Source organism: Eptatretus burgeri, chromosome 14, assembly GCF_056783735.1.
Source record: "Eptatretus burgeri isolate ZD-2024b chromosome 14, Ebu_testis_v1, whole genome shotgun sequence".
NCBI lineage: Eukaryota > Metazoa > Chordata > Myxini > Myxiniformes > Myxinidae > Eptatretus > Eptatretus burgeri.
The window spans coordinates 51,349-64,550 of NC_140974.1; the positions used below are offsets into that span (position 1 = coordinate 51,349).

Genomic DNA, 13,202 nt, shown 5'->3' on the forward strand with positions numbered 1-13,202 from the left:
AAGACAAATAAACAAACAAACAGACACTTCTCAAATTATACAGAGTGTGATGAATTAAATTCATGATAAAGATTGTTAAGTTTTGTTCGTGGAGTAAATCTTGACCATTTTTAAATGATTACCTCACGTACATTCTTGACGGACAAAGCAATGTCATTTGTGCGTCTCATGAAATATAGGACGAGACCGGCGGTGCAGTCTTTTGCTGGGTCGGCCAAAAAGAGGCGCAACATTTTCTCTTGTTTGAAAACAACTGAGAATTGACTTGCGCTTTCTGAAAACACAAACAACAGTCAAAGTATTTCAAAGCAACCCAAGCTATTGTCTGCAGGAATTTTCAGCTTGGCCTTCTCGACTCGAGTTATACCAGAGGTGCAACAATTGTACGTTTCCAGGATATGATTGCCATGATGGTCCATCTGGCACTATTGTTTCAAAACAGCAAGCTGAATTAAACAAGACAACAACAAAAAAAATTTTTTTAAAGAAAAATGTAAAAATATAGAGGGATGAAATCTCAAAAAAAAAAAAACAATAAAAAAAAGATAGGAATGACACCACGTCACGATTCCACAAGTCGAGCATCACGACATCTTTGAGCATCACTTGAGTTGAGCATCATGAGCCGTCTATCTGGACATGTATTGAGCATTTTATATCGTCGGGTCCCCCACTTTGGTCTCCAAACTCTCTGTTTATGGCATTTAAGGACACCGACTCTCATGGATCACACTGACTTCCTCCACTCACACAGTCAGTGTCGCTCTTAAGGGATCCTCCCATCTCTTCCTATCAAAGCTGGAGTCCCCCAAAGGCAGTGTTTTTGGCCCAGTCTTGCTCCTCATCTTTATCAATTATATCTTTCTGATTTCATGGAAAATCCTGCACATATATCTTTGCTCATGATTGCACCCTCTGCTGTATCATCATCTCTCATCCTTCAGACAAGCAGGTATGCAGCAGCCTCTTCCCTCTCTGCAGAACTTGAGAGAATCAGGAGCTGGGCCAACACTTGGAATATGTCTTTCAACCCTGACAAATCCCATACACTCACAGTGTGTCTCCGAAAGGGCTGCTGAGCTAACCATTCCATCAACTTCCTAAATAAGGATCTTGAAGATGTTAAGCCACTCAAATTTTTGGCCTCACCATCAGCCATGATCGTTCTTGGATAGCCCATGTTTCCAAGAGGGCCTCCAAAGGCAGGCACCAACTGGTCATCCTCCATTGTTAAAGGTCTGTCCTTGGACAATCTGAACTTCAGACAAACTACAAGGCCTTCATTCGCAGCTTGATGGAGGACTGCTCCCACCTTTTGACTGGCAACCCTGACTCACATCTTGCCCGACTTGACGTCATGGAAAGCAAGGCCCTCAAAATCATTGGGATCTCCCATGATGAAGCTGAGTGTCCAGGCCTGTTATCGTTTCATCGGAGACAGGTTGTTGGCCTCTCTGTAGTCTTCCGCCACCTTTTTGGACTTTCACCGTCTGCCCTATCTTGGCTCTCTCCCTCCCAGGATTCTGCAGGGTGCACATGGTCTGCCAGTCACCCTCTTCTTATTAAACTCTGAATATCCTGGCTCACTCCTCACCTCCACTCATTTGTTCTTCTTTTCTCTCACCTGAACAACCAACTTCTCCAATCTATTCAATCCCATTCTTCCCTCCAGCACTTCAATACAGCCCATTCCCATGACTTCAGCTCATCCCCCCCCCCCCATCCGTACGAATGATCTCTTCCACCCCAAATGACCCCGTTCCGAAGTACTCCAACTTTTCCAGGTTATTGTGATTTTGTTTTCCACCTCTCCCTCACCTCTTTTTGTTCGTCAGTTGATTTGTTCCTTTTCTGTTTTCATTCCCACTTTCCCACTCCTCTTCTTGCTGTGTTTCAGCTTGAAGATGACATGATCATTCATTTGATACATTTCATATGTAGTATGTGGCTGTTTAGGGGTGGCTGGTTCATGGTTTCAGCGCCCACAGGATCATTACTGGGCTTGGTGTTCCAACTCTGGTGATGTGGCAAAGAACACTGACCATGTGCTCGTTGATGGTCGTTGGAGGATGATTCAGAACTGAGGGTCTACCGGAGTGCTCAGTTCCTCAAAACCAACTGCAGGCTTGTTTTAGCAACTCTGAAGTTTCAGCTTAAATCTGGGAGAATGGTGCCAACCAGCCAAGGCTGGATATTGGCAGGCTCAAGGATGAGAGGGATTTGGGGGGAGGTCTGGGTGCTTCAGGGAATCCTGAAGAATTGTGGAGTGCCTTCAGTAACACTATCCTTGATGTTGCCAGTGGATGTCTTGGAACACACCGAAGGGTGAAGAAGAACTTTGTCTCTCAAGGGACAATGAATACCATTGACTAGAGTTGCAGTGCCAGGCCTAATGGTGGAGCTGAGATAAAACTGGACGTGTACTGAGGGCGGACAAGGAGGTCTATGTGTAAGGAATCTGTGAGGGGGTAGAGCATCACCTGTGGTCAGGTGATTATCGTCCTGCTTGCAAAGGAATTCTTTCATTGCGTTCCTCCAAGCCCGTCCCTCGGTGTACTGCAGTTAGAGCAGAGAGTGGTGGAGCTTGATAGAGGAGTCTGAAATGAAGGCCCGTTGAGTCGGTTACTTTGAGCAACTGTACCAGGATGATACACCAGCTGGTGAGTTGGATGTCATGGGTGTTACTGTCCTTATTGCTGACCCTCCAATCAACTGTGAACCGTCTTAGGTTGTGGGAAGACAGGCTGCGTTGACCTACTTGAAAGGGGGTAAAGCTCCTGGGATTCTGTGGCATCCATGCTGAACTTTTCAATGCTGGTGAAAAGGCAGTACTCATGTGGTTGCATGCACTTCGCTTTGGAGCAAAGGCATCAGCCTAACTGATGGGAAGGGGAGCCTTGTTGTCCTTCGAAGGAAAGGGAGGGGTGGTCGTCAGGCATGATCCCAACGACCGAGGGTTGACGCTACTCTCAATGCCTTGCAATATTCTTTGCTCGGATAATTCTTGATAGTGTTCGCCACCATCTGTTTGAGCACAAGAGCCCACACCAGTCGGGCTTTACCCCAAAGAGGTCAATGACTGACCATGTCCTTGCTCTCCGGGTCTTCACCAAACGCAGACGAGAGTTTTGGCAGGGACTGCTTGAAGCCTATGTTGATCTCTGCAAAGTGTTTGATTCTGGGAATCGGGAATCAGGAAACGAATCAATCTGATTTCTGAACTATACTCTGGTACTGAGAGTGCTGTGAGGTGTGGTGGTTCCATGTCTGACTTATTTCCAATTGCGACTGGAGTTTTTCAGGAGTGTGTATTGGCTCCCACACTTTTCAGCGCTTGTACGGACTAGATTCTGGGGACGATGTCGGAGAGATCAAGCTGCGGTGCAGCGTTTGAAAGTTTTGAGATCTCTCACCTTGATTTCTCAGATGATGCAGTCACTGGATATCCCAAAAGATTGTGGAGACGTTGCATATCCTGATGGGAGTCCTCAAGGTGCTGAATGAGGAGTCGGAGTCTTTGGGATTATGGGTTTCCTGTGTCAAAACTAAGAGTCAGGCTTTCAATGACATCTTGGATGTTGCTTTCTTGTCTGTACGTGTTTGTGGTGAGGATGTTGAGGTCGTAGAGAGATTCACTTACCTTGGCAGTGACATTCGTGTCTCCGCATGTGTGTGAGCGAGAGGTTTAGAGACATCTGGGGAGTCATGGATTCACTGTACCACGGGGTGTGGTGCTGTCGGGACCGATGCAGGATGACAAAAGTCCGAGTCTGAGGTCCTTGGTACTTCCAGTCTTACTCTACGGATGTGAAACTTGAATTCTGACCAGGGATCTGAGATGTAGAGTGAAGTCCTTCGGTACCAGATCTCTTCGGAGAATCCAATGCTCTCACTGGTCAGACTTTGTATCCGATGAGAGGTTGCTAAGAGAGACTCAGATGAGATTTGTTTCCTGTATAGTCCATGTGCAGCTGTGGCTGTCTGGACATGTGTCTCGTTTTCCTGACGCTGATCCTGCTCACCAGATTCTCTCAGCGAGGGAGCCTCGTGAGTGGAGGAGGCCGATGGGCCGACCACAATCCTCATGGTTTCAGCAGGTTGGTCGGCATCTCAAGGACATGGGGATGGGCCAGGCATCTGCCTGGAAGGATGGCCAGACGGAGGCCGCTGGAGTACCGGCGAAAGTGGACGCAGCGACATGCTACTTCTGCGCATGTTCCCATACCTGACCTGATGTGTCTGCAGTTTGCATCACTGCTGTGAGCGCAGCTATGGGGTGCCCTCTGGCGGATGGAGCAGGACTTCAAGGAATTTGGCCAGGGTACCGAGCGATAGCTTCCCAACTCTTCACGAAGAATACCCGTCAGATCTTTAAAGTTCACCAACTCATACGAGCAGATGGAACACCTCGTTTAACATCCATCCAAGGGATATCACACACATTGATGACTCGCCCTGCCTACGAGACACCAGGATGACAGTTTATCACTCTGCCTAGATTCAAATCTGGACGAGCCGGCTCAGAGGTGAAAGACTTCAAAAAATACAATGAAACACCGACACTGCATCACATAGAAACTACACAGAATTTACTTATTCCTTTGAGATTGTACGTGGCTGCAAGCCACAATAATGGGATATGGAAAATGTGAATAAAGCAACAAGATAAATCTATGTAATTGGATTCAATGCATACGAACTAACCCCCTCCCCACCTCAAAGCTCACCTGCCCCATTCACCTTTCCCAGGCACGCACAATAAATTGATGACTATTTTCAAAAAAATTGTCGGAAAATTATTTTGTTTTGATGACACAGCCTGTCCAAACACGGCAATTGCCAAAGGATTTCAAGCAAAAACTTCACCGTTTAAACTAACCAACGGATAAACTCACCAATCCCCGGAGGTTGTGCTTCTTGGTAAAAGAAGGTCACAACTCTTCGACCTTCCTTTGCGCAGAAATTGATGAGAGGTTGAATCTAAACAATATATTAAAAAAAAAACTTTTTAAATACATGAAACCTGGAAATGAGATGGACATCAAAAATGTAGCATCACAATGAAATACAAAATGTTTATCTTTCAATCAAACTTACTTTTTTTTATAAAGCTAAACAAATAATATTGTTTTGACATTGCTTAAAAAAAGAGAAACAACACAATCTGGGAAACAACGAGACTTACTGACAGCGAATCCAAAATGAACTCCTCAACAGCAGTCTGCTCGATTCCCAATCTTTTTGATAGAACCTCAAAAAGATATTTCATAGCCGGTTCAACTTGAAGCTTTCTTTGCTCTCTTTGTGCTTTGTATCGAGCCTGCAAGAAATAATAAATAAATACTGATATATAGACATATATCACCATTTCTTTCATACCATGAAGGCAATTCACACTCAGAGAGGGTGGAGTCATAAGCAAAGAGATAAAGAGGATTTTCCAGAGAGTCGGAGAGATCATTGATGAAAACCAGAAAAAGAACAGGGCCCAGAACGCTACCTTGAGGAACTCCATCCTGGACAGGAAGCGGGGATGAAAGAACTCCATTTAGAGCCACACGTTGGCTGCGACAAGAGAGGAAGTCTGCGAGCCATGAGTGGAGATGGCCTTGGATACCATAGGAAGAGAGTTTGGTGAGCAGAGCAGGGTGCCAGAAAATGTCAAAAGCATGCAATATGTCTCGGGATATGGCTCTGAGTTCATGTCTGGCATTGAGGACCTCCATCCATTGTTGGGAAAGCAGAAGCAGCATATCCAGGGTAGAATGACCTGGTCTGAAACCAAATTGATGATCGGAAATCAGACCATTGGAGAAGAGGAAGGATTTAATGTCTGAAGCGATGATGGATTCCGTAGCCTAACTGATGATTTGGAGAAGGCTGATTGGTCTGTAGTTTTAGGGATCTGTTTTCGCACCTTTTTAATGCAGGGCAGTAATGTTTGCTGATTTCCAAGCAGATGGAAGATGACCTTGAGCAAATGAGAGGGTGAATAGAACAGAGAGAGGGTGAGCAACAGCAGAGCAGCAGGTTTTTAGGACACGTGGGCTGATGCCGTCTGGGCCAGTTGCAGAATCTATGTCGAGGTGTGACAGCAATCTCTCCACTTTGTCAGACGAAAAGGACACAAAGTCCAGGGACAGTTGGGTGCGACTGTGTAAGGTGGGTAGAGAAAGCGATGGGTTTCAGACAAGATTTTGATGCAAACACCGGGTTTAGGCATTCAGCCTTTTCACGTGTGGTATCAGCAGTGCGGCCATTTGAGGTAAGGGAGGGGATGGAGGGGGAACATCCACCACAAACAGATTTGATTAGATGCCACCAGGATTTGGAGGAGGGAGAGGTTTGAGAGTTCAGACTTTTGCTTGGAAAGATTGTTTTCTGGCTCTCCTGAGGGTAGATACACACTTGTAACGAGCTTTATGGATGGAGCTGAGATTACCCTCAGTTGGGTTTGCTTTCCACGAGGCAAAGGCAAGTTGTTTCACGACAACAGCCTGGCCACAAGCTTCAGTGAACCATGGGCGGGAGGAAGGGTCGGACAACTGAAGACGAGAGGAGATAAATCTGTACATGAGGGAGAGCAAGTTTCTTTGAAAGAATTCCCAGGATGAGTTGATGTCGGAGAAAGGAGCGATGGGAGACCAGTGTAGAAACTTGATGGCTGCTCGGAGACCCTGCCAATCGGCTTGAGTGAAAAGCCAGACTGGACGGTGCTGAGGTGGTTCTCTGATAACACCCAGAGAGAAGTGTCATTAAACCAGTTTCATTCCTCCAGGGGTTATCAATTAAACTGAATCAGTTGATGTGGGAAAGAGTGTCAAGAACTCGCTCACACAGCATCAGGAATACACGAAAATTTATTGCAGGACAGGACAATGAAAATGGAAGAACCTGGACAGTAAATAAAAAATATATATATATATATATATTTATTACTAATAAAAAAATGAAAATCTCATATTCTAGTTATCTCCACCCACCGAAGGTGTGAATGAAACACTGGGATTTTTTTACGTGATCCTTCACCATTGAGAGATCGGACTAAAAAACGAAATACAGCATGATGTCTCAAAAAGTTGTGGACGGATTCAGACAAAATTTGGTGGACACATTGGATGTGTGACGAGGAAGAATTAATTCAATTTTGGTGAAGATCCGAATATAAATCCGCATACAAATAATTTAATTTTTTAATTGATTGTTCACCATTGAGAGATCTGGCAAAATTGATGAATATCACAATATCTCAAAAAGTTGTGGATAGATTCGGACGAAACTTGGACACATTAGGTGACAAGGACGAATTGATTCAATTTTGGTGAAGATCCGAATAAGAATCCGCATACAATAATTATTTATTTTTTAATTGATTGTTCACCATTGAGAGATCTGGCAAAATTGATGAATATCACAATATCTCAAAAAGTTGTGGATAGATTCGGACGAAACTGGGACACATTGGGTGACAAGGACGAATTGATTCAATTTTGGTGAAGATCCGAATCCGAATCCGAATACAAGATTTATTTAATTTTTGAAGTATTTCTTCACCATTGATCGGGCCAAAAATGATATCTCGCCTGATGTTTCAAAAATGTATTGGTCCCGATATGTTTTCATGGATTAGACATTACGTAGCACAGGTATGCGCTCTACCAAGTGCCCTTCGACGTCGTTTTTAATGTTTTAATCTCGCATCAAGAACCTGGCTGATATCATGTTGCATCAGTAGGGAAAAAAATTATCAAAATGTCGAGCAATTTGGAGGTGAAAAGCAGAAATCTGCCAAATGGTATCAGTCTAAGATATCGATTATACAATTTGTTGACAAACTTACTGGTCCGGTTGTCCTGACAAGACGGTGCAGCGTACTCACCTTTAAGTTGTCTCGACCTGGGTTCAATTCCTGACCAGATTATAAACTGTCGGATTGATGCTTCACAAGCAGAATCAATTTCATCGCAAAGCAAGCCGGCCCTCAGATATACCAGAAGGTGGGAACACATCTGCTAAGATAAGTTGGTGGACGTTGAGGTCCCATGGTATTTTGACGAAGATGAGATAAGTCATCACCAACACTTTGCCAAATTATTGCCATAATCTGCTTGGGGCACTGCATCAGCAGTTTCATTACTCTTCCAGAAAAGATTCTCCCTGCGGGGCCGAACTCATAATTTATTCCCATCCGATGATGCATACTAGATCAGGAATGGGTGGCAGAGGTGGTGGTGGTCACGTCAATTTTGTTGTCCTTTGCGGTTCTGAGATCTAACAACAGGCTGCTTTGTGTTCGAATTCAAAAATTCAAAGCAAAGGTGTCATCACCTGCTTCTCTTTGTTGGTTTCTTGGCTAATAACTCCGTAGCTGCGAGTTGTCCTGCATTCTTCACCTTGTTTGAAACCATCTTGAATTGGTTCCATTTTATACCTGTCAAGACAGCAATGGTTCCATTGTGTAAATTATTCTTTAAAGACAAAGTGAAGATCAAAACGTACATTTCCCCATATATCCCAAACACCAACTAAATAGGGCAGGCTGGAATTTACTTAAACACGTTTAGGTTCATTCAAAGGACACCGTCACCGCTGTAACGCTGTAACATTCATCCAAATCTGTAACTTTTTGAAAAGTAGGCAAGTAATCGAAAAATGAATAAAAATGAATGGATTAATTGATTAATCGATAAATCAAAAATTCCGTTTAAATCGCCAAATCGCATGTTCATTGTGGGCTCCAAATATCAGTTTCCGAGCCCAAAAGGTCCCTGAGATATTTCCCGGATGAGAACGAAAATAAATAATTAATAAATCGATGTAAGCCTGGTGTTGGCTTCGTGGTTCGGGTGGCAGCCGCTGGCTTGGGGTCTTAGGGTCCTGAGTTTCAGCCATATTTGCTGCTGAATTAGCGCCAGGTGGGGTTGACTCAGCCCGTCAGCCTTCTGAGGTCGGCGAAATGAGTACTAATTGTACTGGCTGAGGGGCACTGCATCAGTGGCAAAGTCGTGCCCCAACTAAATGATAGTGACCCGGCAACCGAGCTGTCACACGTCTGGTGTTGGCTTCCCGGTTCGGGTGGTGGTTTGGGATCCTCGGGTCCTGAATTCAAGCCATGTTTTTCCGCTGAATTAACACCAGGTGGGGTTGACTCAGCCTGTCATCCTTCCGAGGTCGGTGAAATGAGCACCAGTGTACTGTTAATAGTGTGCTGGCCTTTCCCAGGTTGTGATTTTTTTTAACCCCCTTCTCCCTCTCTTATTTTCGTTCGTCAGTTGGTTTGTTCTTTTTTACGTTTTCCCCCACTTTCCCCCCTTCCTCTTGTTGTCATGTTTGACCTTGTTCTCCCCACGCGTCCTTCTCACCCTCACTGTTGTTGGTGTTTCCCCCCATTCCACTGTGCTCCAGCTCTTCCATGAGCCTCGACCATGTATACGACATGTAATGCCTGATCCACGAGAACATATCGGGGGCCCAATACATGTCTGAGATATCAGGCTCGACAGTTCGAACGACGCCATGTTTGATCCGATCTCTCAATGGTGAAGAATCAGTTAAAAATTAAATAATTCTCGTCTCCAGATCCGGAGATCGGATCTTCACCAAAATCGAATCAGTTCGTCCTTGTCGCACACACAACCTGTCCTCCAAGTTTCGTCCGAATCCGTCAACAACTTTTTTTGAGATATCGTGCACAACATAACCTCCTTCATCGTCTGTGGTGGAGGTAACAACAACGTGAGTGTTCTGGAATCTTCGGTCGATCACGCACGTTTCAAACGGTGCAGAGCTCGAAATCCGTCAAGCAGCCAAGTTCAAATGACGTCACCCCAGATCTCTCCAACCGGAGAGCTCGAGCGCGACAACACGTCGAGGCTCCTCCCCCTTCCGGGAATCTTCTTCTCACCATGAAAAGGAAAAAAACGTTTTGAAAATTTGCTTCCGACATTCTTATTGGTCAAAGCGACGTCACGTGCTCACACGGATTCATTAATTTTTTTTAACTTCGAAATGCGATTGAAGGGGATCGAGGTGGATCTTCCGTCGTGTGGGTATTTTGTTAAATAATCGTCGCACTTTTTAAATTTTAATGGACACAATTATTCCCGCGTTCTTGTGGGGGTTGGGCCGAGGAAGCTTGACGCAAGTCTTTCACGAACCGGATTGCCAGGCATGACGTTCAACCAAGGTTTGGACAGGAATTTGGAAAAAAAACAATTTGTATATCTTGTCGAGGTTCGAATGAGAGTAAACACACAACACACAGCGAGGGGGGGCATGAGACAAGAGGGGCGTGAGTGGGAAGGACAAAGCAGTGGGAAAACAGAGACATTAGATCTGTGGAAAGGGGAGGAATGGGGTGTGGAATACAAGATGGACATTACAGGGACTTTCAGGAAGGAAAGCAAAGAATTTGAAGGAGGTGGGTTTGGGGTGGATTAACGGGGGTAGAAAAGATTTGGATGGGGGATGATAAGAGGTGGTGGTGAACGGCTGTTTTGAAGGCCTGGAGGGAAGAATGGGATTGAACAGAGAGAGGGAGTTTATTCCAAAGGTGGGGAAAAAGAGGAATGAAAGAGTGAAGGTGAGCTAGGATTCGTGAATTTGGTAGTTTTACTAGAAAGGGGTTGTTGGTGGACCTTGAGCGACCTGTGGAAATATGGTGGGGACAAATCGCAGACATAGGAAACGAGAGAGAGAGAGAGAGAGAGAGAGAGAGAGAGAGAGAGAGAGAGAGAGAGAGAGAGAGAGAGAGAGAGAGAGAGAGAGAGAGAGAGAGAGAGAGAGAGAGAGAGAGAGAGAGAGAGAGAGAGAGAGAGAGAGAGAGAGAGAGAGAGAGAGAGAGAGAGAGAGAGAGAGAGAGAGAGAGAGAGAGAGAGAGAGAGAGAGAGAGAGAGACAGAGACAGACATAGGGGGGCAAGACTGGAGAGGAGACGGCAGTGGACAGAAAGACCACCGAGCTGCCTGCGGTGAGAGAGTGAGAGACCAAAAGACTCAACCTCACCGTGGGATATAACAATGATCCGAAATGTCTTGGTTTCCACTGCGTGAAGCCAAGAAAGGTGAGAGGCAGGAGCACCAGCCCAGAGGGTAAAGCAGTACTCCATCAGGCTGCGGACGAAAGCTTCGTATGTGGTCAGGAGCTCAGGTGGGCCGAGTAAGGACTTTGTACGGTTAGATGGAGGATTCCCAGTCGGTGACTGGCTTTGGCGGTGAGGTTGGAAATGTGGATTTCCCAGGAAAGATCATGGCAGATTGTGTGACCCAGAAGCTTGAACGAAAGGACTTCGTCCAGAGGATTGTTGAGAAAGTGGATGGAGGGTGGGTGTGGGGGGTTCCAAACGGTCCTTTCGGAAAAGCATGGTGAGAGTGTGAGAGACATTTTTGTTGGAGACATAGACAAAGGAGAGACATAGTGAGGGGAGATATTTATTCATGCTGCTGGCGATAGCTCACCTCCTCTTCACGAAGGACACCGATGAATCTTTAACATCCACCGACTAATGCCGGCAGACGGAAAGACCGCTTAACGTTCATCCGAGCTGCGGTGCACACTGTTGTGTTAGCAGTCACGTGATACATCAGCGGATCACAGTCATGTGACCAAGCCGCCGGGAATTGAGATTCCGCCATGTCTTCAGCAATACATGAGTCATGCTGACCCCGGTCCCTTGTGTTCCTGTGGTCTTTCAGACAGATTGATGATTCAAAAACGTCAGAAACACTCGTTTTCTCCATTAACTGTGTAAACGGAACAACAACACCATTCATGACCTGTTGTGTTCACCTGTCAGAGATCCTGGTGATGCTTGTTATAAATATTGCAGGAAAGGTTTCGATTCTGAGCGAATCTCTGCACAGTCGGCACTTCACAGATGATCCCCTTCGTCAACCTGACCACAGATTATATTATCCAAGTGAGTCATGATGTCACCCACTTCCAAAGTTTTAAAAGTATTTGACAGATCATTGAAAATGACCTCAAGAGGTTAAGAACTCTGCGACATTTTGTTACATGGAACAGATTTGACTCCCCAATCACATCAGACGAGCCCGACGTGATGAAAGATTTTCTGGAGCCATGAGGATTTCAGGTTGGCACCAGCACAGTTTGTTAAGTTTTCCATTTCATGGAATGCCACAAAAGAGCAGCTGTAAACAGGTGTTTTAGAGTGAAACGACCAGGTACACATCTTATGGCAGGTTCTGTTGGGTGAGTTGTGAAGTCAATTCCATGATGACCTGCAATGATCACAAATTGTGAAAGAATAACGTGATGTAGAATCCTACCTCCAATACCTATCAAGAGATGGAGACTACAGGACTTGGGAGTGGAGAGGTACAAGTTTTCATTCTTCTTCTTCTTCTTTCATCTTCTTCTTCTTTCATCTTCTCCAATTTTTTTACTTCGGGTCGACACAAAACCGCTTGACCACCCTTCTCCATGTCTTCTTCCTTTCTTCTTCCAATTCCATGACTCCTAAATCTCTCGCCACCACAGTTTCCACAGATCTCTTAATGTCTCTGTTCCCCAGTGTTTTGTCCTCCCCTCTCTCACCCCTCTTGTTTCATGCCCCCCTTGCTGTGCGTTGTGTGTTCGCTCCCATACGAGCCTCGATAATGTATACAAAAAAATAAACAAAAAAGCTCGTTAATTTTGGCACGTTCCTAAATTAAATATAATTTCCTGTGGACAGGTGATTCTCGTCCTGCTTACAGGGGAATTTGTGCATTGCGTTCCACCAAGCTGGTCTCTCGGTGTAATGCAGTTCGAGTGGAGGGTGGTTGGCTCTTGACAGAGGAGTCTGAAGTGAAGGCCCGCTGGGCCGGTTAGTTTGAGCGGCTATACCAGGCTGATCCACCAGCTGTTGAGTTGGACGTACGGTGTGTTATAATAACTGTTGCTGACCCTCCAACAACTGTGGTCCACCTTCACTTGTGAAAACATAAGCTGCAGTAAACCGGTTGAAATGGGGTAAAGCTCCAGGGATCTGTGGCATCCATGCTGAACTTCTCAAGGCTGGTGCAAAGGCTGCACTCGTGTCGTTGCATGCAGTTCTGTGCTCTGCCTGGAACACAGGCATCATCCCAACTGACTGGAAGAGGGGCCTTGTTGTCCCTCTCTGGAAAGGGAAGGGTGATCGCCAAGACTGCAACAACTACCGAGGGGTGACGCTGCTCTCAGTGCCTGGCAAAGGTGTTT

General features: G+C 45.5%; 1 protein-coding gene across 13 annotated transcripts in view; it reads right to left on the reverse strand.

Moving 5' to 3' along the window:
• Positions 1 to 13,202, reverse strand: part of LOC147012519 (dynein axonemal heavy chain 8-like) — a 70,479-nt gene that overhangs the window by 12,483 nt on the left and 44,794 nt on the right. For 5 of the 13 annotated variants that reach the window (XM_085853499.1, XM_085853496.1, XM_085853502.1 and 2 more), the window contains 3 exons: positions 5,186 to 5,320; positions 4,896 to 4,980; positions 123 to 274 (listed from right to left, as the gene is read on the reverse strand). In XM_085853499.1, coding sequence (XP_085709625.1) covers positions 123 to 274; positions 4,896 to 4,980; positions 5,186 to 5,320 — 372 coding nt within the window. Of the gene's footprint in view, positions 1 to 122; positions 275 to 4,895; positions 4,981 to 5,185; positions 5,321 to 8,328; positions 8,432 to 13,202 lie in introns of all 13 variants that reach the window. The other 8 variants (XM_085853491.1, XM_085853500.1, XM_085853495.1 and 5 more) reach the window with 5 other exon arrangements.